Genomic DNA, 27,781 nt, shown 5'->3' on the forward strand with positions numbered 1-27,781 from the left:
ATACAAAAATGAAGGTGTTCTTACTTCAAGAGCTGCACACATTAATAGTGCTTGTGCTGGAGCCATGCAGGGACTACTTTGCTCTAGAATCTCCTGAGCAAACAAATCACTCCCAAAGGAGCCAGGGCCATGTCTATTTTTCTTTAGCGTGAGCTTGCAGAACCAAGTGTCCACACTGGCGGCAGCCAACTACATCTCTCGGAAGAAATACAGAGTTAGCTCCACAGTAAAGCATTAATGTCTACATATGCACCCCTATTAGGCCAGAGTAAACTGATTAACTCCATTATAGGATAGTACTGCCTGACACAAGTACCATCAAGCTGACTTATTTACTCCACTGCAATATACGTGTAGATGGCACCCAGGGCTGCTTGCACCATGAGGGTGCTACAGTGTGGGGACCAACTGCTGGCTAGCCCCACACTGTAGCAAGTCTCATACACCAGCCAGCCCCTCCAGAACATGTTGAGCCAAGGGAGGGGACCAGCTCTGGACTGGCAGGCTGACTCCTGGGCTCCTTGCCAGCAGGGACTGCACTGCCTTGGCTCAGTATGCTGTGGTCCCAAGTGCATGCATTGTTCCTGGGGGCAGCATTTATAAACTCCAGTGCAAATTTTGGAGTTTACTGCATCCTGTTAATATGACATATAATGCATCCACAGTCTGCATGCTTCTTCCTGTGCCAGGAAGGGAAGGGAGCTTCTGCTTTCTTTCATTTTCCCCGCACTGCTTTAGGTACTTCAGACATGCACTGGAAGGATGATTCCTGACCCAAAGACCTTACAAGCTTGTGCCTTTGAGGAGCAACCTCTACCTGAGCTCCCATCAGGTCCTTACTGAGGCCCACCCTAGGCAGCAGGAGACAATATTTGGGGGGGGTGGAGAAGCATGTGGCAGGGGTGTTGGATGCAATGCTACAGCAGTGGAGCTTCACAGAGATGAGCATGCATGAGGAGCTGGCCTGGCTGCATGCCAAGTAGCACTGGGTGCTACAGGATGGAGGCACCATGGTGGTGCTGCTGCTGTTGCTGGCCACCTCAAAATTAGTTTTGTGGGGGGCTAAGGCCTGTTAGCCTATGGGGCCACAGGCATTGCATGCACTCAGATTCCTGTGGGTTTATTTAAGCAGTGCTGACATATTGTCTAGGGGAAGCCGAGTCCTGTTCTCTTTGGCTGAAATGCCACTAATTTGGAAACTTTAAAATCATTCATAGAATGATTTTACTTTTATTCATGTTCTAGCCCATTCCTTTGTTTGTTAGGGGTATGATTTTCAAGGGACCCTGTACTGATCTAACCTTAGACTCCTAGAACCATAAGAAAAAAGGGCTAGAAAGGACCTCCAGGGGTCATCTAGTCCAGCTACCTGCTCAAGGCGGCATCACCCCTATCTACACAGTTTTATACAAGTGTATATTGAGCCTATTCCAAATAAACCTACACTAACAACCCTCTGGTCTAACTACCAAACCCAATGCCCAAAACATCAAAAACACCCTAACTAGCTACAGGTAATGCTCTTGTCCCCCAGCTTTTAAATTTCTTGCCACTCCAAGGACAGGGCATACCATAGGTTGTCAAAGCTAACTATGGGGTGAAATTCCTTTCTGATCCCAAATGTGGCAATCAGTCTGACCATGAGCAGAGGAACAAGTTCCCCTAGCTAGGAGCCTCAGGTTTTAGCCCCAGCAGGAGCACTGGCATACCAGTCATAATTCCCAGCCATGGCTAAAGACAACACCTAATGGTTCAGAAACAGAGTGGGGGGGTTGCCTTCCTCTCATCTTGTGTCCACTGAAATCAATACAGAGTTAAGGCAGTACTGAGAGCTTTGGAAAATCCCACCAAAACCAAAGCAAGGGCTCCTCTTAAATGTGTTCTGGTTCCCATGCTTTAAATGTCTGCAGAGGTAAAAGACAACAAATATGCTATCTGTGGCTATGCCAGCAATGCTGCTTCACGAGTCCTCGGAGACTTGTTGGAAAACTTGATTCAGCTCAGGCATGAAGTCAACAGGATGTGTAGTGCAAAGTCTGATCTGGGGACATCTGTGGAGCTAGGAATAGGGGTACAAATATTGAAAGAGAAAAGTGGGCAGTAGTCCTTGCAGGGACAGCACTCATTGCAGCCAGTGTGGAGGTCTGTAATACAGAGGTCCTCAAATGCCAAGTGAGGGATAAGAGGAAGAGAGCTTGGCTGCTTACCTGGACTAGACTTGGGTCAGGGTGCTAGCAAGACTCCACAGAGGAGTCGGCTCTGGGTTAGCAGTAAAACTGGTGGCATCAGATTTTGGGCCTCAGTCTGCCATAACTCTCAAGGGGAGAAGTACCTGTTAGGCACATGAGTCCCTGTAGTGGATTGAAAACCACTGCCATTTAGTTTTCCTAAAGAGCCACCATCCCTGGATCTGCTACTGGGCCACTATTGTCTGAAAGTGCTGGGATTGTGCCAAGCAACCTGAAGAGGAGCATTGAGAGGCAGCAGCCACCCCTTGGCAGCGAGGAGCAGCAATGGCAGCCCCTGGTAGTGGGGAGCCACAGTGCTGTGTGGGTCTGCAACAGGGCTGGCCACCACAGGGGGCCCCAGCACCCCTACTGACTGACCTACCTGCCATTCAACTGCCGAGGGCAACCTCCCCAGGCCGTACCTTAGGGAACACACCTGTAAATTCCATGCATTTTACCTTAGAAGCTGATTCCCCGGAGTCCCCACATGTGCCCATCAGATCCCCACTTGTCTCATCTTTGCCTACTTGGCCAGCCCCAGTCCTGCTCATGACAATGGACTCAAAACCTGCTACTGCTCTGTGCTGACCAGCAGGTGTCTCTCACTAACACATTGGGCCCTACTGTCCCTACCTGTGCCCTCAGGCAGTAATTCACCCTAAGACCGTTAAATCTAGCTTCTAGCCTCCCTCCAGTCATGCCTATGCCACTTGGGTCTGACAGTTCTTTTACCAGCCTGCCAGGCACCCTGGTCCTAGCAAGGCTTATTTATTTAGCTAGGACCCTGGCTCTGTCTTGGCCAGAGCCCTTCAGGCTTCAGCTCCTCTTGGCCCTAGCCCAGCTCACTCCACCTGCCCCTTTGCAGGTCTTGAAGCCCAGAGTGCCCCAGGCACCTTGCTGTGTGGCTTCCAAGCCTCCCCTGTAGCTACAGCCTGGTCCTCTGCTTAAACTGTAACAGAAACTGTAGTAACACACTTCAAATAAAACACTCAAAGCCCCTCTGGGTCATGATGCTGCTAAAGAAGCTTCTACCCTTCTTACTAGCTGTCTCTCAGCCCTCTTGGGTACCTGTCCAGGCCTGCAGCTTTTACTCCCTGACAACTTAGACTGGCAGGAGCTCCTCTCTCTGCAAAACTAGGGGTAACACCCACCTTCTGCCTCAGGGACCCAGGTTTATATTCCCTGAGCTCCTCCTCTTCCAATCAGGTGTTCCCCTGACCAGTACAGGTGTGTTCCCTAAGCAGTTGTTTTCTTCCTACCTACCTGGAACCCTGCCCTATTGCTCTGCAGCTAGCTCCCAAGTAGTTACTTGCAGTCTTTTAGCTAGCTCAGGGTCAGCTGTCTGCTCCTACCTGTGCACTTTATCTGTTATACTCTCCATTCTGAAGTAACAGAAGCCTCTGGCTACCTTGTTCAGGGCCTTCCTACCCAGCACCTGCCATCTGCACCTGCTGGCACAGCTATAAGATTCCCAAGTGAGCCTCCCTGCCCAGCATCTGTTAGGCAGCTGGGTTAGGGAGTAGCACTTCCCTGCAATATGCCCTGTGATGGAGTAAGTCCTCCTGATGTAAGGGGTTAGCAGTGATACCCCAAGAGAATATGGTAGTAAATTAACCCTGTGTGTAACTAAGAAAGCACTCTGATGGAATTAGCTGTTGTAAACTGAGTGTTTCTTCCCCTTTTTCCTCTGTAATTCACCCTGTTAATAACTATTGCTATCTAGTGGGGAGGTCTGTCTGCTTTGGAACACCCAGACAACATTTATTTTCTTGGGTTTCTGGGTGGGGGGGTTGAGCAAAAGTAGTAGAAGTGTGTGTAAAACCCCTACATTTAAATATGGGCATTGCTACTACCATCCAATGTCTTCTGCCACACAGATACTGTTAAGATGGTACAAAAAATATGGGTAGACCAGGCCTTTGTTAGAAAATCAAAAATATCCTGTGGTATCCCAGCTGCTAGTAATCTTTGCAAGCTAAGTTACAGCTAGCAAGCTCTAAAAAATGTTGATGCCTGCATAGCATTCTTTCCTGCCTTTCTCAAAGTCCTCTGGCATTTAGATGACTCAGCCCTTGCTATATGTGTGTATGTGAGAGTGTATGCATATACAGTTAGGTATATATACACCATGTTGGATTTAGATGTACTGGGAGTGCTTTGGGGATCTTCCAAAACCTATGAACTGGGACAATATACATGCCAGTATCAAAGACTATAGAGCATCAGTCAGGTTTACCACAGCACAAAGGAAGCCAAGACACTTGGCATTTTCAGTTGTTCTGTCTGAAAAAAAACACACCAATGTGCTATCATAAACTGACATTGGAAAAGTAACACAAGCAAGAAAAAAAATCACACTTTCTTGTTATGAATGTCTGACTGTAACTGGCAGATTCATTAAGTGATACACAGACCCAGTTCTGTTATGACAAAACCCTCTTTACCAGAAAGGCCATTGGGCTAACACATTGTGGGGAAGATTTTCAGTGGCACAAAAGGATAGTTTAGGGGCCCAGTTATCAATGTGGTTTGAAAAATCTCCTGCATATTTAGAGGTTTTCTAAAAAATATTAATCAATCTTGTTCAAAGCCCCATGACTTCAAAATAAAAACTGACATAATGTTTTTAATACACTGTGGACAAAAATTAAACGTTAACATAAATGTAAAATAGTATTGCAGTTAAAAATTGCAAATCATGTAAACAATTTTTCATAACTGGCTTACCCTGGACAAAGCAGCTAGCCCATAGTAGCTAACTAAAACTCTGGTATGACCACATGCTAGTTAAGATAAACAAACCAAGGATCATCATTTCCAGTGAGAAGGTGAGAGCACTGTCAAACCTGAAAAGCTTGAAGCATTGGATTTCCTGCAAACAGGAGGCAAATTCCTTGGCTTCAGTTAACACTGATTGCAGGGAATTTTATTTTTCCAATCATGTTTTTCTTCCTTTTTCTGTGGCAATAAATATAGTTGGTACCTGTGCCTGGTGAAATCCTTTCTAAGGACCAGATTCCAATGTTGTTACATTTACTGACATCACAGAAGGTAACCCTGGTTTAGACTGCTGTAACAGATCATTAGGTGCCTCAGTCCACTATGTTCAGTGCACATGAGGGGAGAAAAAGAGTAAAGAATGGAAGAATGATTAGGAAAATAAATGTCTGTCAATATGAAATTTCAGCAAAAAATGGAAACATTTTTTTAAACATTTGCATTTGCTTCTTATCACTCTTGTCCCCCTCAACAGAGGTTTTCCAACCACCTGAGGATAGGATCTATGATGAAGGACTTCGTGGTCATCTCGCTAGGAGATATGAGGTCATTACATTCCATTGACAAAGTATGACTAGAGACCGACCAAATTCACAGCAGAAGTGGAGTGCGCAAAAGCTCCTTTAATCTTTCACGTTCCTCCCAGGTGGACTAGGATTCCAATGCCCCGGGTGTTATCCAAAACAGAACAAAAGACAATCCCTGTTTCGAAGGCTTACCAGTTAGGGACATAACAGTGCATTTCTCCCACTGACCACAGACAGCAACTTATACAATAGTGTGGACGTGGAGTGCTGCTAGGGCCCCTGTCTGGGGGGCGCTGCCTGCCCAGGGCTTGTCTGAGGCCTCCACCCAGAGAGAGCCCATGGGGGGGCTGGCATCCACCTGCCCCCCGGGCCTGCGGGGGATGCCCAGCAGGGCTGGGGGGGGCAGGGAATGGGGGCCCCCACACCTGTCCTGCAGGCATCTGTCTTAGGGGCCCTGGAGGCACAGGTGAGGGAGCTCCAGGAGGAGGTTAGTAGGCTGAGGGGAATCAGGGAGGCAGGGGATGAAACTGATGGTTATTTCCTTTCCCTGCAGGACCATGCACACAATGAAGAAGCACCCCGGGAGGTGCCCTCCACTGCTGAGTGGCAAATGGTCACAACCAGAACCAGGGCTGCTCGCAGCAAAGCAGTACCAGTTCCTCCAGTCCGGCTGGATAACAGTTACGATGCCCTGGCAACAAGGAGAAGGAAGGAGAGGAGGAAACCTCCAGTGAGGAGGCAACTCCACTCTCTTCACTCTTCGAACAGGCCGAAGGAGCCAAGCAGACCCAGAGGAGGAAGCATCAAGTGATTGTCATAGGCGACTCCATCCTGAGACGTACGGAGGGCCCCATCTGTCACCAGGACCCCTCAACATGTGAGATGTACTGCCTCCCCGGAGCAAAGATTCGGGACGTGACAGGGATGATCCAGGCCGTGATCCAGCCCACTGATTACTACCCCATGGTCCTAATCCATGTGGGTACTAATGATGTGGCCAGGAGAAGCCCTGATCACTTGATGACGGACTACCATGCTCTGGGGGGTGTGCTGAGGGAGATAGGAGCACAGGTGATATTCTCCTCTGTCCTACCAGTGAGCGGACATGGAAGACGACATGAGACCTGCATCAGAGAGACCAACTGGTGACTTCGGGAATGGTGTCTCGAGGCAGGCTTCGGCTTCCTAAACAACGACCCACACATCATGACAAGAGACATGCTCGGGTGCGATGGGCTTCACCTTTCCCCCAAAGGTAAGCGTGTGTTCTCTTCTAGGTTGGCGGATCTCCTCCAGCGGGCTTTAAACTAGGCTCGTCAGGGGACGGGGAAGATGAGGGTGGAGGAAGCCTTGAACTAAAAAACCAAGAGACACCCACAAGAACAGCCCAGCCTGGACCAACGATGAGCAGAATGAATACCCAGGTAAGCAACTTGGGCCCAGGCAGTACTGAGATTAGGGGTCCAGTGCACACATCTTCAGGAGGCCTCAAATGCCTCTACACAAATGCTCATAGCATGGGGAACAAGCAGGAGGAACTTGCCCTCTGCTAGCTGATACCAAGCCAGACATAGTGGGGCTTACAGAAACATGGTGGGACCCAACGCACGATTGGGCAGTGGATATCAAGGGCTATAGGCTGTACAGGAGGGACAGGACGGGGAGGAAAGGTGGGGGAGTGGGGCTCTACATCAAGGAGGAATACACACCTGACCTTGTGCTACTAGATGAGGATGAGGGGCACACTGAAGTGCTCTGGGTTAGAATACAAGGGAGTCGAGGGGAAAGGGACTTAACGGTGGGGGTCTACTACAGGCCACCCAACCAAGAGGAAGAGCTAGACCGGGAATTCTTAAGTCAGCTCATGGAGGTAGTTAGGTCAAAAGATGTGGTCATCATGGGGGACCTGAACTTTCCAGACATCTGCTAGGAAGAGCAGTCAGCCAGGTCTGACCGTTCACGTAGGTTCCTAGCCAAGATACAGGACCTCCATCTAACTCAGAAGGTGCACAGCCCCACCAGGGGAGACGCCTTGTTGGATCTGGTGCTGGCCACAGGCGATGACCTCGTGAGGGGGCTGCGGGTGCTCAACCACCTGGGCGACAGCGATCATTGCCAGCTGGAATTCACCATCCAGCGCAAGGTGGCAAAAGCCTGCAGCAAGGCAGCAGCCCTGGACTTCAGGAGGGCAGATTTCAATGAGGTAAGAAGAATAGTTGGGGAAGTACTGAGGTCCCGGAGGGGAGGGGAGTCAGGTGTCCAAGAGGAATGGTCGTTTCTTAAGGAGACGATCCTCCATGCCCAAAGGGAGGTAATCCCAACAAGGATCAAAGGGGGCAAGAGGGTGCAAAAGCCGCCATGGCTCACCAAAAGCACACGGGAACGTCTCCTAGCTAAAAGGGAGGCATGTACCCAATGCAAGGGAGGGGCCACCACCAGGGAGGACTTATACCTCAGTTGCTCGGGGCTGCAGGGGGGCGGTCAGGAAGGCCAAGGTGGAGATGGAACTGGGACTAGCTACCCGGATCAAGGACAACAAGAAGTCCTTTTTTAAATGCATAGGGGGCAAAAAGAAGGTACCTGGTAACGTGGGGCCTCTGCAAGACATGCTAGGAAATCTGGTTGTCGCACCAGACGACAAGGCTAACCTATTTAATGATTTCTTTGCCTCCATTTTCCTCAACAGGGACCAGATCAGCCCATCCGCTGGGACCCCTCAGGCCACAGGGGAGGCGCACCCAGGCCTAGGGTCAATGAGGATCTAGTCGGGGAACTTCTGGAGGGGCTGGACATATTTAAATCAGCTGGTCCTGATGACCTCCACCCCAGAGTGCTGAGGGAATTAGCAGAGGTCATTGCAGGACCCCTGGCACGGCTTTACGAGCACTCATGGTGCTCTGGTGTGGTGCCAGAAGACTGGAAAAGGGCCAATGTGGTTCCCATTTTCAAAAAAGGGAGGAAGGAGGACCCAGGGAACTATAGGCCAGTTAGTCTTACCTCGATCCTGGGTAAGCTTTTTGAGCGAGTTATCCTGGTGCATGTCCACGAGGGGCCAGCAGGGGAGGTTATGCTTAGGGGCAACCAACACGAGTTCATTAGAGGCAGATCCTGTCAGACCAACCTGGTGGCCTTCTATGACCAGGTCACAAAAGCCTTAGACGCAGGGGTAGCAGTGGACATAGTCTTTCTGAACTTCAGGAAGGCCTTCGACACTGTCTCTCACCCCATTCTCATTAAAAAAACTAGGGGACTGTGGCGTCGACACCTACACAGTCAAATGGGTCACTAACTGGCTGGAGGGCTGTACCCAGAGAGTGGTGGTGGATGGGTCATTTTCGACCTGGAGGGATGTGGGCAGTGGGGTCCCCCAGGGCTTGGTCCTTGGACCCGTGCTGTTCAACATCTTCATCAGCGACTTGGACAAGGGGGTAAAAAGCACCCTATTCAAATTTGCTGATGACGCTAAGATGTGGGGGGATGTGGGCATGCTAGAAGGGAGGAATAGGCTGCAATTGGACCTAGACAGGTTACAGGGGTGGGCAGATGAGAACAGAATGGGTTTCAACACTGACAAGTGCAAGGTACTGCACCTGGGGAGGAAGAACCAGCAGCATACCTACAGGCTGGGAACTCCCTTCTTGTCAGTGCGGAGGCAGAAAAGGATCTTGGAGTCATTATTGATGCCAAAATGAACGTGGGCCGACAGTGTGGGGACACAGTCAGGAAGGCCAACCACACCTTGTCATGCATCCACAGATGCATCTCAAGCAGGTCCAAGGAGGTGATCCTCCCCCTCTATGCCGCACTGGTCAGGCCACAGTTGGAGTACTGTGTCCAGTTCTGGGCGCTGCACTTCAGGAGGAATGTGGACAGCATTGAGAGGGTCCAGAGGAGGGCCACTCACATGATCAGGGGGCAGTAGGGGACCTGAACCTGTTCAGCCTCCACAAGAGAAGGCTGAGGGGGGGATCTAGTGGCCTGTTACAAACTAGTCAAGGGGGACCAGCAGGCACTGGGGGAGTCCCTGTTCCCCTGAGCACTAGCAGGAGTGACTAGAAATAACGGTCACAAGCTGGCAGAGGGTGGATTTAGATTAGACATCAGGAGGCGCTACTTCACAGTCAGGGTGGCTAGGACCTGGAACCAACTTCCAAGAGAAGTGGTGCTGGCTCCTACCCTGGGGGTCTTTAAGAGGAGGCTGGATGAACACCTTGCTGAGGTTGTTTGACCCCAGTACTCTTTCCTGCCATGGCAGGGGGTCGGACTTGATGATCTGTCAAGGTCCCTTCTGACCCTACAAACTATAAAACTATGATGCTCCATAAGTTGCAAGTGTTTTATTGCCACTGTAGGATGTGCATGCACAAACATTAGTGGGTTTCAACTGTGCTGTTTAGTTAACTGAAATGGGGCAGGGATTACATCATCCCATATAGCTGGGGCATCCCGACAGCATTCTGTAAATTCTAGTACCTGGGCATAGTTTCTGGAGACATAGTGTGGCCATCTGAGGCTGGCCTTGTAAGCAAATGCATGGAACTGAGCTAAACTGTGCTGGTACAAACTTTCTGAACTTCAGTTTGGCTTAGCATCCCAGTGGACAGAGCCTTACTTCCTTAGGGATCTCACATGTCAGCTTTGTTCTAGAGGCCTAGATTTTTATACTATAATCTATCGTTCTGTGCTTTAGCTTTTCACTAAACAGTATGCTGTTTCCTAAATGTTCAATTTCTAACAATGTAAATAGGTTTCTTTGCAACTTGGGAGTCACAACTTTCCATACCACAGGCAAGGATTCAGAGAGTCCATGTAGCAGCCACCGGGTAGTTCAATATCTACTACTATCACCAAGCACCAATAGGTATTTTCAGCCTTTGCTTTTTTTTATTTTTTTTTAAAGCAAGCCAGACTTACAGTAAGCCAGCAGCCTACAGATACCTGATTTCATCGTAGGTCAAACTAATACTTACTCTGTGCAAGCAATTTTTATAACTTTTTTGGCAAATCAAGCAACAACTGGACATACGTTTTTGCATGTGGCCCTGTGTTTCAGGATTTCTGAGCATGCAGTACAATGAAAGCTGTCAAATACCCATTCCAGAACAGGATGGCTTTGGCCTGGAAAAAAAATGCTGCTGTTCTGTCAGTCAGGAAAACACGAAAGATGCAGTTGCCTTCTTTTCACAGAAAGAGTGAAAAGGCAAATTCAACCACAAACCCTTCCTGAGAAATGTAAAACAAAATGTGCCATTCAGAGGCAAATTTACATACCTACCTCAAGAGCCTATTATATGTTTGTAACCATTATAATTATCCTTCTTTGTGGTTGCATGAGATCCTGGAAAATGGATCCCTCCTGCATTTCATTTTCTTTTGCTGTCTACAAGCTGCTGAGTAACTAAATAGGTGACATTATTATAAGAGAAATTATATTATAAGAGACGATTGGTGTTTTGCCACTGACTGCAGTGGGGGAAACTTCAGGTTCTATGTCAGCATTACCAACACTTGTACAATGGTTTCTTGAAAGTGCTAACCTGCCTCTGGGAATAACTAAACAGATATTCCTGAAAAGGCATGATTGTCTCCTCCCTGCCTTCTTTGGAGCCCTAAACACATGGTCAGCATTATGTAAGCTAGTCCTGGTTAAATCCCAGTCAGAAGAGGCCATCACTACCTCACATTACATGGATCTTGATTTTTTTTTCCTGTCACTACTGTGTGGTCTTCCTTAATGTCACAGAGCCTGATCCCCAGGGGTGGCCATGATGCCCCTGGCAGCTCCGCAACTGTGCCAGCTCTGTCCCAAGGGTGTCCTTTTATCTCTCCAGCCATGTCTTGCTGGTAAAATACTAAGTCAGGAGGCTGCCCATGGACCTTCACGTGGACCTGATCTACTGACCCTCACCAGAACTCACTGGTCCTTAGGCCATTCACCCCCAGTACTGTGCCACACAGGCCCTTGTCCCTGCTGCACCCCTCTGGCACCAGGCTCTCCAGCCCTGTGTCTCACACCCTTTGTCCATTGTGGGCTTTTCTAACTGCTTGAGCCTGCACCTGATTCTGGCAGGGCTCAAAATGACTGTGTGCCCCCTCTGGGAACTAATGAGGCCTCTGTACCTCCCATTACAGCCTCATCTCAAACCTCTGGTACAAACAATAACACAAATGTAAGCCCCTGGGCTATAACATAGCACTAACAATAAAGGCAGCACTCTCCTTCAAGTGGGCAAACTTCCACCCCTAGGATAGGGCAATCAGGACTAGTAGTAGAGATGATATTTTTTATTAGCTCAACAAGATTTCTACCAAAAAAAAAAAGAATTTAGGATAGCATCCCCCCATGCCCTAGGGACCTTGTGAGCTCCTGGACTCTTACTGCACTCAGAGATAGCAACACAGGCAGCAAAATGTCATGGGTCAGCTCTCTTGTGCAGCTGCCAGAGAAAGCAAACCTTGCCAACCTCAGCCCTGAGTTTATATGCTCCCAGGTCAGCTGACTGCCTGCATTACCTCATTAGCCTGTTACTCAGGCAACCTGCAGCTGTAGAGCTCTGCCTTTGCTAGGCTGCTTCTGCCCTTAAAGGAGCAGGCATGCCTTAGTGCCCTGTGACACTTAACTCAACTCTTCATCTTTGTATTTTAACAAGACAGAACTTTTATGTAAAGAAAAGTACCTCTAGCTTAACAGTGCCACCTGCCATCATGCTGAGGCACTGGTTCAGAACTGACTCAGAGGGAAGAAAGTCACCTAATGAATCACTGGTGCCATTTCTTGCAATACCTTGCCATTTTTCAGAGGCCTCCCTTTTCAGTACTGACAAGGTTCAGGGTCCTTTTAAGCACAGAAGATCTAGTGGGATAACCATATTGGCTACAGCTGACGTAATGCTATATGGGACCCAGGGAAGCTGACAGCAAAGCAATTAGTTGAAGAATTTCATGATACTTTGAACCTAAAGGGAGAAAAGAAATATTTGCACTATACCCAAAGATATGTTCTCTGTAGCTGAAAGACAGCAAGTTCAGCGTGTTTAGATTAGATATGATTGATATTTATGCAGTCTGTTCTGGTTAGCTGCTCAGGGGCTTATGAACTGGTAATTACCCAATAAATCAGTTATTTTTAACATTTTTTTAGTTAAGATTCCTGCTCTGGGTAGGAGAAAAGAATGTGCACTGTGATTTGCCACTGCAAATTGTTAGATGCAGAGATAATACAGACTAACTTTAAAGAGAAACATAAACATATTTTAATAATAGGATCATGTTAGATATTTGAAACAAGAGATATTTTCTCCTTAAAATAAGGACAATTCTATATGCTTAGAACAGTCTTTGGGAAGATACTTGTTTAATGCAAATGGAAGTCCTAAACTTTTAGGCAATAGGCAGGCCTGCTTTCTGTGTTTATAGAGCAATTTCTGGGAATTCCATTTGTAAAACTGCTCAAACTCTCCCTCCTCATGTGGGAAGGAGTCTCTGTCTCCCCCAAAGTAGTCATAATATACAGCTTAATTTATCCTGTCTGTGGTAATCAGACAGATTTAGGAGCTTAGGCATTCACATGGTAGCAATTTTTAAAAAGTCTGATTTTTCCAGTTTGCTCGCACTGGTTTGTATCTGTAATCAGACCATATGTTGCTATGGACTTGCAGGGACACATTAGCATTGCATGAAAAGAAATAAACCCACTAACAGAGCAGGAATTGTTAGGAATGCAATCTCTGAAGCATACATATTTAGCTATTAGTCAACTTGTAATAATGGGCTTAGTTCTGTTCCTACTGAAGTGAATAAGGTCTTTGCTGTTCAGTTCACTGGGAGTTTTGTCACTGATGGGAGCATCAGAATCAAGCACTAAACGAAGAAGACAAGACAAACCAATTTTACCATTTTAGACTGCTTTATTAAATCTACAAAGAAAAGTAAAACCGAGCTTTCATTTTTATACTAAGGCCCCTTTGCACAGCTGTGGCAATTTAAAAAGGTTTTAGTGTAAAGGAAAGTGTCAGGCCCAAAGAATGGATAAATATTTATCAAAGGCAACCACAAAGAGCCCAATCTGCAGTTCTCATGCACTAATGGGAGCTGTAATGAAATTATATATGTGTGAGGATGGATTATCTAAGTGTGAGGCTCCTGGTTTTTGTGACAGTGGGAGAGCAAAGTACAATTTTGACAATAGCAAAACATGTTCCTTACAGCCAAGGAATCAGCTATCAAGCTACAATTTACAGAAAGAATCCAAAGAATTAACTGGAAGTTATTACTGTTTCTAGCACACACAGGCTGTTCACCATAAATCATTTTTTTGAAGGAAAAACCAGGTTTAAATCAAGCTGCAAAGCCCCATACAGCATTGGATTTACAGCAATCTAAAAGGGTTATAGGTTCCTTTCTTAAACGGCTGAATTATAGCTGCTTCTGGGCATTGATATATTAAGCACACTAACCTCTTAATGCTGCAAAGAAATTAAGGAATGAGCAGCAGTGGAGAGATGGTGTTGGTTATAGCTTTTATATGCATTTCAAAGTCACTTCCAAAAAATAGAACCAGGTAGTAATTGAGTATTCCAGCAACAGACATTAGGAACAGGAACAGTATGATGCGCTTTCCAAATAAGTAACCAGGAGTGCTGAGGAGAAAAAGAGAGATACATGATGTACTACAATAAATCACCTCATTTGAGAAGCGCTCACCCTCTAGGGGTACATGCAGACATTCCTGGGACCCGATCTAGAGTCATGCGGCTTGCTCTAAGCCATGTGATTGTAGATTGGGTCTTGCTTGTGCAGACATTCACTGGGGCTGGAAGCAGTGCCAGGAATGTGATCCAAGTAAGTTGATGTGAGGGAAGGGGCAGAAGGAATCTCTAGAGTTAGCAGGTGCATAGGCAGTTTGGTGGGTCTTGGGGGTTTGGCAATATCAGGAATCAGGAGCTGCCAGGTCCACTTGGGGGGCTTGTCTGTCTAGGGGTGGAGGGGTTGGAAAAAATAGCCTGGTTAGGGTGTGGGTATAGGAAAAGCCCTGGGGCTAGAGTGAGTGACTGGGCTTTCCTAGTCCTGGGGCTGTGCTCTGACTATACAGACATTCAGTAGATTGGGCTAACACATGTTCAGTCTAACTTAATGCACCTCCTTAGGTGAATTAAATTATATCAGCCTGGCCATTTTTTGCCTGATCTAACTTCTCCAAACATCTGTACAGTTAGGTTGATATAAGTGTAAGGACTGCATGTACCCTAGAACTGTCAGCCAGACCAACTAAAAGAGATCACAGGTATTTGGATTCATGGAGCCAAATTCTGCATTGACTTGCATCCCTACATCCTCACTATTTCACTGGAAATATACAGAAACAAATCAGTTCAGAATTTGACTCATAGTGCTACTGCTTGCTTGAGGGCTCCATTTAAGAGACACATTTTTCTTATCAGCCATCAAAGAGTATAATCACTGATGACAGTCCTGTATTTAAAGCCCAAATGGGACATGATAAACTACACAGGTCAATTTTATTTTACACATGCACAGCTCTCATTAACCTTAGGAAGAGGTTTACAGACACCAATGGGAAAAAAAATTCTTGACTGTGCAAATCAAAAGACATGTATATCTACATTTATATAGCTACTGTATTTGTATTCCTTTGAATATTTGTAAAATAAAATATTTATTATAAAAGTGAAGTGAAAAAAGTAAAAAAAGAATTGTTTATATGCTCTGCTGGGCTTGCATTGTTGTAAATGTGTCTTTAGTTAAGTTTTATCTTTTCTTAAATTGAAAGTCAAAACATTGGGCACAACTTAATATAAGAAGCCTTTTAATTTAATTTGAAGGAATGCAGTACACAGTGAGCCAGAGTCTTTCAAAATTTGCTCTATAAACACGGTTCACCAAGTCTACAAAATCCAAACTCCCCCCTTTCCCACAGTATAGTTTTATTAACAAAGACCAATATAGCAAGACAATATAAAAATCAGCTCCCTTCCTCTACTCTTACATCCAGCCATACTCAGACGCAGCATAATTCTCTTACTTGGGTGGGCAGTTGAACATCTACAGATCTATTATTCATTGTTTTTACTTTGATTATTCAAGATAATTCAAGGGAAAAGCACCTTCTTTCCTTAAAAATAAATAAATAAATAAAATGGGACCCAATCTCTGTCAAAGCAAGTATGGAGAATAAATGGGAGACGGATGGGAAAGTGGAACCTATACTTTATTTCTTCCCTTAGATATAAACTCCATGCCCTTAGACCCCTTGAATAAAAATAGAGCAATTGATCAAATCTTCAATAATCTACCCTGCCATTCTGGCTCCAGGATTGATGAGCATGACCTAAAGGTTGGCAGATCCAGGCTCTTTCACAAATTGGGAGGGAGGTGTTCCCTCATGAAAAATGTTCTCACTCAGCCTTTCAAATCAGGGCTGGGAGGTTGGGGTCTTTGGTGTCCCTGCCAAATGCAAGTGATGCATTACTATATGTGGATAATAGTGGTACCTCAGGCAGGTTCCAGGCCATTTGGGTTTTAAAGGAAAACAGCCTACCTCAGTCACAACCTCAGAGCCAAGAGACAGCCATGGCAAACCTTAGACCTCACAAGCACTCCCGATACGAAGCATGGCTTAAGAAGCAGAAAATAAATTCTGCTCTATTTCAAGTCTTTCAGCAGTCTTAGTCTTATTTGGTGGGGCCTCTATCCCACCAGATACTAGGTGAAATGTTCAAACCAGGTGGGCTTGCATGATGGGAAGGATTTATGCTCTCTGCAATATTAATTCCAGTTATAGCTTAAGCCAAGGCTGTCCAACTGGTGGCCCATGGGTTGCATGTAGCCCACGTGGGGTTAAGTTGCAACCCCCCCTAGGTTCCTACATATGAGGACTCCCAGGATTAGGGCAGTGCAGTGTGGGGACCAGAGAGTGAGTCTGGAGCCATGCACAGTGTAGCAGTAGGGAAGTCCATGTGGCATGTGGCCCCGAGGTCTGTGGCTTGCCATGGTGTGGCCTTCATTGATGCAGCCTATGGAATGTGCAGCCCCTGGCTACTTGGAAGCTGGACAGCCCTGGCTTACATGTTATTTCTAACTGCTTCCAACCATACACAAAAACCCGTAACTCAAGTGTGGTGGTGCTTTTAACAGGATGTAGCTGGTAGGGCTGTGCAAAGCTTCAGTCCCCAATTGGATTCAGTGGAGATTCAGCCCAATTCAGTGGCTGAATCTCTGAATTGGAATCTAATCAGAGGACCCTTTAATCTCCCCAAATCGAATTGAAACCCTCCAAATTGATTCAGAGAGATTCGGAAAGATTTGGCAACTCGGACACAGACACAGCTTTAAATGTTTTGGGTTTTTTACATACCTCTATGTAGCAGGGGGCTCATGAACGCTGCGATGCTGGGGCACATGGGGTGTCCCATAGGAGCGTGGGGGGCTCTCCAGCGCACTTGGCAGCAGACCTGGAAGTGGACTAGAAGCTCTTCCAGTCCACTTCCAAGTCTGCCGGGGAGCACGCTGGGGGCCACCCCCCCACAGTCCTGTGGGACACTCCATGTGCCCCATCGTCACAGCGTTCACAAGCCGTGCTGGTACCTCAAGGTATGTAGAAAAAATATTTAAAGCTGTGTCTGTGTCCAAATCGCTGATTCTCCAAATCAACATCGAATCTTCGATTCGGATTTGGCCAATCAAATCAGGAACAGTGATCCGAATCAAGGAATCGAATCACTGTCTCTGATTCAGGCTGAATCTGAATCCGAATTGAATAGATCCTGCTTCACACACCCTTAGTAGCTGGCCTACCAGGAGGTATAGACTTAAACTGCTGCTACAGTAACTAACTTATGAGCTGCTGGAGGCAGTGGAGATGTACTATTCTAGGAAAAAAAATATTACCATAATATTCTCAGAAAAAATTCAGAATGACTCAGCTTATGGCAGTACTAGAAATACTGGTGTGCACCCCCAGGAGTCTTAAACCATATACAAGTAAAAGTAGCACCAGTGTGGATCAGTAGCTTGACCATTCCTATTGAACCATGTCCATTCCCACTTGAACCATGCTAATGCGTGAGTTTGGAAGACAGGCTGGGACTTTGCCCTACCCAATATAAAGAGTTCCAGGAAATTCTTACCTCTGAGTCCTTTCTCCCAGATAGCCAACAAAATACTTTTGCCTCACAAACAAGTACATCAATCCAGCAAAGGCAGCAGGAGCTGAATAAAGCAAAAAAATACACATATTAGAGGTGGCTGCCCAAGCGTCCTGTGTAGACCTCACAGTACATAGAGTCCAGATTGGGGATACTGGGAAACTCTAATTTTGAAAAAAAAAGGATGAACTGTGGAACCAAAGAATCAAACTTGTAGAGAATTTACAACTTGGTTTCCTACCACCTTCACAGTGAACTCTGTGGGTTAAACTCTGCATCATGGTCCACTCAAGTGCATGCATTTACCCAGAGGGGAAACCAGCACTGGGATCACATGCAGGGCTGTATTCTGGTTTTAAATAAGCCAAATACTGCAGTGCACATGTCCAAAAGCAGCACCTGGCTTATGGTATGGTTTTACCAGAATCCCCAAGCAGGAAGCTCAGCAGGAGTAGAGCAGGGACCATTCTGAAAATGCAAAATTCAGCCCAGCTTAACATCTGAGTAAGTAAGGCCCCTGAGCATGTTCCTGACATTAAGCCTATGAAAATGCTGTCTGAATTCAGTGGAACTATTCTCCAGTGCTCAGCGAGGCATATAATTAAACACCTTGCTGAGCTGGGACAGGTCGAAAGAAGGCCAGTCTAGAAGACAGCAAGAGGTTTCCCTTCCAGCCCCTGCAGGCTAGCACCATTTCCCAACAGAAATATTAAGGGTCCCCAAAACAACTTCCTCCTAGTCCAACTTCACCAGTGGATGAGACGGACTGGCTACCCCACTAGCTCTCTTCCAAAGTAGAGGGCTTTCTTCCTCCAGCCGATTGACTTTGCTTTCCAATAAGCATGATTTTGGGGCTCCAGATTTTTCACCAATTCAGATCACCTTTAATTGTAACCCTGCCCATAATGTAACTCAGAAGAGGAATGAAGAGCATTAGTAACTGTCTGGAGTGTAGGGTAAGGGCAGGAGTACTGTTAAAAGAAAATATTCATCTGAACCTCAAACAGATACACACAGTTTAAAAAAAAAAAAAAAAAAAAGTGTATGTTACCTTGGCTACAAAGCAGCCCAGCGCACCACAGCACAGCAAGAAATGTAGGATATGCATGTTCACAGTTTTGGCTAGGAAGGAATTTAAAAGGGGGCAGATTAAAAGCATACTGAGAACTGGAACAAATATCTTTATTCCTCAAAAGCACAATAGAGCTGTAGTAGATTTATCTACCTATTACCTCTCTAAAATAATAGGTAGTATTGTTCTACCTCCTCAGAGAGAGTCAGCAATGCATAATGCACTCCCTCTACTATTGTGGTCCATCATGGCTTATACGATATAATTGATCCACTGTATTAACTTGGGCAGTACTTATGAACCTGGTCATATTAATCAAGCTGTTGACAGTGAAAACAGTATAATTCAAATAGAAAGATAAGAATCATAGCAAGGAGGAACCTCGCAAAATTCACATGCTGCTTTTTCAATAGCTTGGTAAAAGGAATTATTTACCACACTGTGTGCAAATGGAAACATTTCTGTAGAGAAAATATTTGGAGGCCCACAGAGGGCAGTATTTTTATTCATTGTAAACTGCAGAATACATTTCCAGTGCTTAAGAGTCATTATGTGACTTTTTCTTTCTTGGTAGGCAGGAAATTTTATCTTCTCCTTTCTCCTCAAGGATGTCCAAGACAAGAGCAAAGGGACATACTAGAGCAGCAGCATCACCAAGTGTCCTATTCAATTATCTGGAGATTCAGAAGACAATGGTTCTCAGATTAACTCGGCCATTACCCTTTTAGGCAGATCACTTCACATCTCTATAACCCTGCCTATTTAGATTCCAGTCTTTTCTTACTGTGTGTTTGTACAGTACCTATTACTTTAGGGTCCTGCTCCTGGCTGGAGCCTTTAGATACTGCTATAATTTCATTATCACCAACATCATCATCTTCATCAGTGGCTTGATCCAAAGTCCACTGTTAGATTTGTCTTGATATCAGTGAAGTTTGAATCAGGCCACAAGTGAAGGCAGACATTAAACTCAGCTGTGAGCTTCACTTTCCACCTTGCCACCTTGTATGGTCTTGGTCTGCATACTCACTTGGCAGTGAAAACTCGTTCAAAGGCTCCTGTCCGCTGGAGAGTCTTACCATTATAGCTCTTGCTTTCATGCTCCACTTTGCTAGCAAAAAAGGCTGTTAAGAGAGGCAAAAGTTCGTTTTGAGATTTAAGCTGGACACATGTCAAATTCATGATAATGGGCCAAATTCAACCCTTGTTGATGCCCACATACCCCACTCAGCACCAGAGGGGCATGTTGGTATAAGCAGCAGTAGAATGTGGGCTAGCAGGCTTCCTCATCAAAGTTTAAGGACCCATTTTAATTAAAAAATTTGCCCTGAAGTAGCTACTGAAAATGTTACACACTCTACGAAAGGAATCAGACTGGCCTCACTTGCTGAGCCCACTGCCCACAGAACAAAAGTATACTTTGCTGTTTTATCCCTACATCACATCACACAGAGCCAGGCCCATGTTGAGGAAATGCGTACCACAACTGACTCTGCATTTCTAGTGTGTGATCTTCACAATTTCCTAGTTGTAAAGCTACCTCACCCCACAGTAAAGTCAAGATCTGAGAGAATATAACCACTTCTCATGATCCCTGTAGAGATAAGGTAGCTGCCTTTTATCTCTGTGGTTTCAATATGGACTTTCCAGCCAAAACAGGCACAATATAATCCCTGTCCCCATTTCCAAGGCAAATTTAATACACGCTGAATTTTGACACAACAGTATACCTAGTGGTCCCCAGCACATAAAATGGTTGTGACTCATAGAGTAAAGCTTAGTAATATCACAGTGGTCAGTGTGGTGGAAACTAGGGGTGTGCGAAGTGGACCCTATCTAATTCGGTTTCGGCCTGAATCAGGGACAGTGATTTGATTTATTGATTCAGATCACTGTCCCCGATTCAATTCGGCTGAATCCGAATCTGAAGATTTGATGCTGATTTGGAGACTCAACAATTCAGCTGTAGACACAGCTTTAAATGTTTTTTCTACATACCTCGAGGTACCAGCATGGCTTGTGATCACTGCAATGCTGGGGCAGATGGAGACACTCTATCCACCCCAGCATCACAGCATTCACAAGCCACCTGGTACCTTGAGGTACGTAGAAAAAAAAACATTTAAAGCTGTATCTATGGCCAAATCTTTCCAAATCTCTCCAAATCAATTTGGAGGGTTCCGATTTGATTTGGAGAGATTAGAGGCTCCTCTGATTCAATTTGGATTCAGAGATTCAGCCACCAAATTGGGCCGAATCTCCATAGCATCAAATCAGGGACCAAAGCTTCTCACAGCCCTAGTGGAAGCACGTGTCTACTCATCTCAGTACTCAACTTTGACTCAGGGAAACTTCCAAGTAATCAGAAAAGAGTCCTCTGGGTAAAAGGTGATAAAGAACTGAGAAGGAACAGGAAGCTTGTGGTGCGAATTATTCATAATCTGTGTTGCAGATCTAAGACAATGAGATATCACAGACTTCTGGGAAGCCTTGTCTTCCACAGTCCATTCACAGAGGACAGTCTGAGAGGAGGGTTGTCTCAGGGGTCAGGACTTCAGGACTTTCAGGCTCCAAAGCTGAGGCAGCCCACTAGGAGGACTGTCTCTGAATTGGGGACTCAGTTCTGGTTCTGGGACAGCCACAATATAAACTGATGCTGAGTTAGGAATGTGAGGGCTTCTGAGGTCTGTGGCTCTGGGATCATCCATCTAGGAGAGAGCTCTGAAGGAATGAAAAGTTTGGGTTTTTCACTCAGGACTGGAAAAAAAGCAAACATCAAAATAATGAAATTCCCCTTTCTGTACCCTGCTTTTGCCATGTATATAAACAATTATAGAGAGAATCAACAGCAGTGGTAACCTACAACTAAAGTCCAACCACATCACATTAGCCAGCATCAAGGATGCCTCACAATCAGGCCTGAGCAAAGGCAGATGTATCAAAGTGACACGGACACAGGTAAGACGTCCATGGTCATACTGCTTGTCTTCTCTGCAGCCTTTGACACAATGGACTATTAGCATACCAATATGATGCAGAAACAGATGTCCCAACGCTTCAATTGCCCGTCACCAGCAGAACTCAAATAGTGGTAATAGGTAACTGGTCTTTCTCGAAAAGTCCTCATATATAGGTTCACATGCAGGGATCTGTATCATATCCCCTCTTCTATCGAAAATCTATATGAGATCACTAGTGGAGGTACGATAAGGTAGGTTTAGCATCCAATAGTATGCTGATAACAATCAACTATATACCTCAATCTCAAATTGAGGCAGCCACTGCCTCTTCTAAAATATCAGAGTCTATGGGAAATTAGCTTCTGGGTGAAGAACACACAGCTCCATCTGAACCCAGAGAAGTCCCTGGAAAGTCAAAATGCTTTGAAAAGCCAACAAAAAATGCCATCTCCACTTTCCATCCAGACATTAACACCCCCCAATCATCAAAATGGCTAAATTGGATGAGCAGATAGCATCTGTTTATAAAAATGCCATCTTTCAGCTCTAGCCTGCTGTGAATCTTCCTCCCACAAGGAGCCACCACAAGGCCCCATAATTTGCCTCTACACTCATCAAAAGGGACAAGATTATTTTCTAAAACAGCACCTGCTGCAGCAAAGCTTGTAAATGCACATTTGAGTTGCACTGGCTTCATGCGTTTAAAGATAACTTAAGCACTTGCTTAAAAGGGCTTGACTGAAAGATAGCCACAGCAAGGATTTGGGGCATGCATAATGCAGCTTCATCTCATTTCCTTGATATTCACTTTTACTGCACTTTTTATGAACCAGGGGGGACCAGCGGGGAATGGGAGAGACCCTGTTCCCCCGAGCACCTCCCGGTGTAATAAGAAATAATGGTCATAAGTTGTTTGAGAGTAGGTTCAAGCTGGACATTAGAAGGCACTACTTCAGTCAGGGTGGCTAGGATCTGGAACCAGCTTTCAAGGGAAGTGGTGCTGGTCCCACCTTGGGGGTCTTTAAGAGGAGGCTTGATAATTACCTAGCTGGGGTCATAGGAGCCCAGTATTCTCTCCTGCCCAGGGCAGGGGGTCAGACTTGATGATCTACTTAGGTCCCTTTTGATCCTACATCTATGAACACATTCCTTACACAGCTGGTAGTCCAAATGCAAGGAAGGAGCATTCTGGATTAAAGACTTTGCAAGCGGTTGTTAAATGGGACTAGTTTAGAATCATCATGTAGACCCATAGCTTGCTCTTGACTGAGGGTTACACATAAGGATCAAGGAGAGTTTAGCAGGTGCCAGGAATTGTCTGCTTTGAAAGTCTGAACACATGCCCAGGAATCCAATTTTCCTTTGGATGACCTTGTAGGTAAATATGGAGCAGCGCTGATTCCAGGTTTGAAATGCAAATTCCACTCACTTTGCCCCTTTAATGGCTATTAGCTGCACATTTATACACATATAAGCTTTGTCTTCACTGCAAAAATAAACGAGCTGTCATTTTGCTGTGAGGTATGCGACACAAAAGTCAGCCCCTGTTGAGGGCATAGTGCTGTGTTTGCCTTGTTATCCAACAGTAGAAACTACAGTGCCCTAAGCAACACGTCAGGTCAAAGGCATGACTTTGAATTTTGGTGGCTAGGGTGGTGCAAGGGAGGCTCTCACCTCCTCCCGCAGGCTATGGTGGCAGTGACACAGGCTGCTGCTGCCTCAGTGCAAGCTCCCCCAACATGACAAGTTTGATCACTCCCTCCCCCCTAAAAAAATTATGCTACTTGGTTAGTTATTCTGTGGTAAATGCACCCCTTCTGTGGCAGCAAGGACAAAATCCTGCCATGTGCCAGCTCTAAAACCCCAATACAAATTCTTTGTGCCACTCTGTTCAGCAAAGGGGAACCTCACCTGGCATAGAGCTCTCTCCCTACCAGTTCTTTTCATTGTAGGAGTTATATCCCCAAAGCACTTTGCACCCAGACGGCTCCAGTTGGAGTAAAATGGTAGAACAGAACAGAACAGAGTAGAATAGTCTTCAGGCGTTCAGGTATGCACCAAGAGCCAGACTAGATCCACTATCAGGGGAGAGAAAGGATGGCTTTAAATCACTTTTGCCCATCTTCTCAACTTGGATCCACTGCCATGCTCAGCTCTGCTAGCACTAAGGAGTTGGATCAATGAGCTTACATGCAGGGTTCAATACTATCTGGAGCATATATAAGGGTGGCACTGAACTGTATGAACTTCCTAGGTGGCCAAGTCAAGAATTGTATTAGGTCACCACAAACACCTCTGGGAAAATAACAGGAAACATATTTGGACATGTCTCAAATTGCACTGTACATGGTGATTGCAATGAGCCCAGTTCTGCTGTTGGACATGCCAAATGTAGTCTATCTACCTGATGGCAGAATTTGGTTGAATGATACCATAGACATATTCTGTTTGGTGCAAGAAGAACAGTCTGTAGGACTGCAAACACCTACAAAGCTCTACAGATTCTTCATTCTGAATACTGTGGTTCTTCTTATGCCTTACCCTCTCTCAAAGCCAGAACAGCTTGAGAATGACCTACTCCAGCACATGAATCTGCTTCCTTAGAATTGCACATGACACCAGCTACAAAAACCATTGAACTCAGTGGAGGTCTTCCTACTAACAGCCAAAGGTTTTTGTTCAGGCCCATATTGAGGCATTCACCTTACAGGTTCTTATCTCACCTCCAGATCCTCTTGAACTTGGGAGTGTGTCAATGCAAAAGATGAAAATTAAACACAACTTGCCCCCTGTTTGTATTCTGGGTAGAATCTTAGTTTAACTTAAAAGAAATCTTAAAGGAAACTGAATTGGAGATAAGAAAGAGAAACCATAAAATAGAAAACTCTTCTCATGAAGGAAGCTTACAACAGGAAATAGTTAAGAGTAGTAAAACTGAAGGGCTGAAGAATGAGTTTCTGAAACTTAGGAAAACTGGTTAACCCTAAATAAACCAGGCTAGAGTCTCTGCTAGTATGAATTCAGTGAAGCAACACTCACTGATCCAGCTGAAGATCTGATCTGTTGTTTCGTACCGGTCACTCAGCTCCCTAAACCTTTCCCTCTCGAACAAGAAACAGCAGCAGCTACTAATATTAGGAACACAGCCCTGTAAGATTGGAAAGGACCTAATGCAGTCAACCACATCAGAGAATCCCTTTCACAAACTGATGTGCAAGCCATACTCTTACTATTGTACCATAGATGTGCATCATATCACTGAAGAAAAGAACAATTTTCTTGCCATTTTCCAGTTGGTCTAATAAAAAGGTATCATTTTGGAACCAAGAGTTCTAGTTTTTTGTATGTCTTTTTGTCTCAGACCAACATGGCTACCAAGTACACTCCTGAAACATGGACAATGCCAAATTTTAGCCGATTTTGGATTTTCAACTTCATTGCAGAACAACAAGGAAGTTTTTTTTTTTCCCCTCCCTGCCTGCCATCTGACACCTCCAGGGAAGGAATTCTACCTAATCAACATATCAAAGAGCTACTCAACACAGCTCACAAATACACTCATGGACCCAGAGCAACAGACTTCCATCTTCAGTTCCCTCTGTGCAAAAATGAAGTTTATTTCCTACCTATGGGGACTTTTTACCATCTACACTTTTCCCAGAGCCTGACGAAGGGACTTTGATCCGGAAAGCTTGCAGAAAAGGACAATTTTCTTGCCATTTTCCAGTTGGTCTAATAAAAGGCATCAAATCACTGGTAATTTACTGAGCTATTAGTACAAAAATGGATATGCCAAAGAGAGAAGAGGCTCAGAAAGAAATTCTGAAACCAAACAAGTATATAAACCCCTCCACACATATCTATACATAAGCTGATATACAATAGGATAAAATGTTTTAAAATAAGATCAATTTATATTCATGTTCAATATATGATACTAACTAATAAGTCTCCCTTTTCTCCTCAGTTCCCTCTTATTCCTAAAAAAATACTTAATTTTTGCTTACCATTCTGGATAACACTTAGCAGAGTGACTATGGCCAGCAGGACAAAGCCTCCCACTATTTCATGATCCATTCTGGCAACAGGCTTGTCTAAATGGACTAGGAAGGCTCTTCAGCAGCTGAGCCCCACAAAGCACAAGAAGAGGAAGTTATGGTCTGCCTTATCTGGTATCATGAAACACTTCCGATGGTTTCACAGCTAGAATACATAGTATCTCTCATTTAGAGGTGTGTCAGTGCAGCATAACTGCAGTCCATATCTCACAAGCTCTTTGGTTGCTTTTCCATCATGTTGTCCAAGTCTAACTTAAAAATATATTTCCCAGAGTAATATGAGACAATCTGCTCATCAATCCATTAGGATAAATCCTAGAGACAGGCAGGTGTCCTGCTGAAGACCAAGGAGCAGCAAGGTAACCTCAATGCCTAAAATACACGTAGTGAGGAAATCCAGTAGAAAGGCTGGAAAAGGGTAGTTGCCATTTCACTCTGCAGGCATCCCAAAATAACAACAATCACAACTGTTCACTGAGCAGTTCTCTGCCATAATCCTTGCCCCATGCACCCTTGTATTCACCCCAAGAACTAGACCCTCCCTAATAACAAGTTCAGCAGTGGGGATGCCCATCTCTCTGCTGCAGATACCCTAACAGAGTAACACTGACCTCTGACTTGTACACAAGAGCAAATTGGATTTTCTCCATTGCACTGACATATCTGACAAGGAAATGTGTGTTTAATATAGATCTGAGAAGGGAACTAAAACATTTTCACAGAATGAAGCACATGCCCTTCTGAAAGGGTGGAACAAACAGTTTAATCAGTGAAAGCCTGGTAAGAAAAAGTGCCATATAGTCAGTGACTCTGCGTCACTGCAGAGGGTAACAAGTATATTTTGGTTTGTGGACACAGATAATGAGTGATTATTTAAAGAGCGGGTTAAATGCAGGAAGAGAAGATGTTGATTAGTGCAATGAACATCATGCATGTGCACAGAAACATGCAGGCTCTCAGCCCAGTCTTGCTTAGTTACTCACATAAATAATCCCACTTAGGGCAATGGCAGCTGTCAATACTCAGCACCTGACAAGATCAGACCCTTATTTGAATTTTTTATTAGCAGGAGCCCAGTTTGGCTGAAGATAATTGTTGCCAGCATATTTATTGCCTGGACATTTATTGTTGCTACTGAATTGTGATATCATATCCGTTAAAAAAATACCAGAAAAGTACAACCTGGGAAGCCTCTGAAAAACTTTTATAGGTTTCGTCAGATTGCTGTGAAGCCTTGCCCTAAAGTATCAGCCAAGAAAGACTGAAGGGAACATTACATGCTGACTGTAATGACTGATTGGTTTTACATAGCTGATGTAGATTCTCACAAGAAAAGATTAAAAATGTTCACCTTTGCAGGGGTGAAGGTTTAGTGCTGATACAGGCATGAATTTCAATGCACTTACTCCTGATTCTTAAAGGTCTTTCCCACCAGAGGACTGAGAGCACCTGAATGGTCCAGACTGCATTCTAATTGGCTACACCTTTCTGGTCAAGACAGGCTTGGGTAGCAATTCTGTGAAGTGGCACAGTTGGAATTACTTTACTGTTAAGTGAAGACAGAATTACTGAACCCATGGTGTAAGGATGAATGTTTATCAGAACTATTTAGTCAAATGAAGAGTATAATTCTATACTTCTATTACATGCTTGATGCAAAACACCACACCAGGCTGCAGAATGATTAGGTATGCAAAACCAGCAAATACACAGCCCTGCTGAGGTTCCTGCAGGCCAGGTCATAGAAGGCAGAGGTCTACAACAATACTAGCTCTAAGGTCAGTAGGGCACCTCTTGAAAGGATCTCTTCACACCTGGCAACAAGGAATGGCAAACAGCAGTGAGGACCGGGCAATCATACAGAGTGATCTGAACTGCTTGGTGACGAAGGTTGATTCAAACAAAATGCATTTTAATACAGGTGAATACGAAGTTATAGGCAGAATGCAGGCCAATCTGCAAAATAGGGCACTATATCCTGGGAAGTGATGTTT

The 27,781-nt window shown here is 45.1% G+C and overlaps 1 protein-coding gene across 4 annotated transcripts in view; it reads right to left on the reverse strand.

Annotated features, from left to right (window-relative positions):
• Positions 1-13,420: 13,420 nt before the first annotated feature.
• The window catches only part of ALOX5AP (arachidonate 5-lipoxygenase activating protein), a 35,926-nt gene continuing 21,565 nt past the window's right edge, over positions 13,421-27,781 (reverse strand). For 3 of the 4 annotated variants that reach the window (XM_059719266.1, XM_059719199.1, XM_019498302.2), the window contains 4 exons: positions 19,800-19,893; positions 18,749-18,819; positions 17,680-17,761; positions 13,421-14,172 (listed from right to left, as the gene is read on the reverse strand). In XM_059719266.1, coding sequence (XP_059575249.1) covers positions 14,010-14,172; positions 17,680-17,761; positions 18,749-18,819; positions 19,800-19,893 — 410 coding nt within the window. In that variant the 3' untranslated portion in view covers positions 13,421-14,009. Of the gene's footprint in view, positions 14,173-17,679; positions 17,762-18,748; positions 18,820-19,799; positions 19,894-25,736; positions 27,260-27,781 lie in introns of those variants that run through there. The other variant, XM_014595347.3, reaches the window with a different exon arrangement.

The sequence above is a fragment of the Alligator mississippiensis genome, chromosome 1 (genome assembly GCF_030867095.1).
Source record: "Alligator mississippiensis isolate rAllMis1 chromosome 1, rAllMis1, whole genome shotgun sequence".
Taxonomy (NCBI): domain Eukaryota; kingdom Metazoa; phylum Chordata; order Crocodylia; family Alligatoridae; genus Alligator; species Alligator mississippiensis.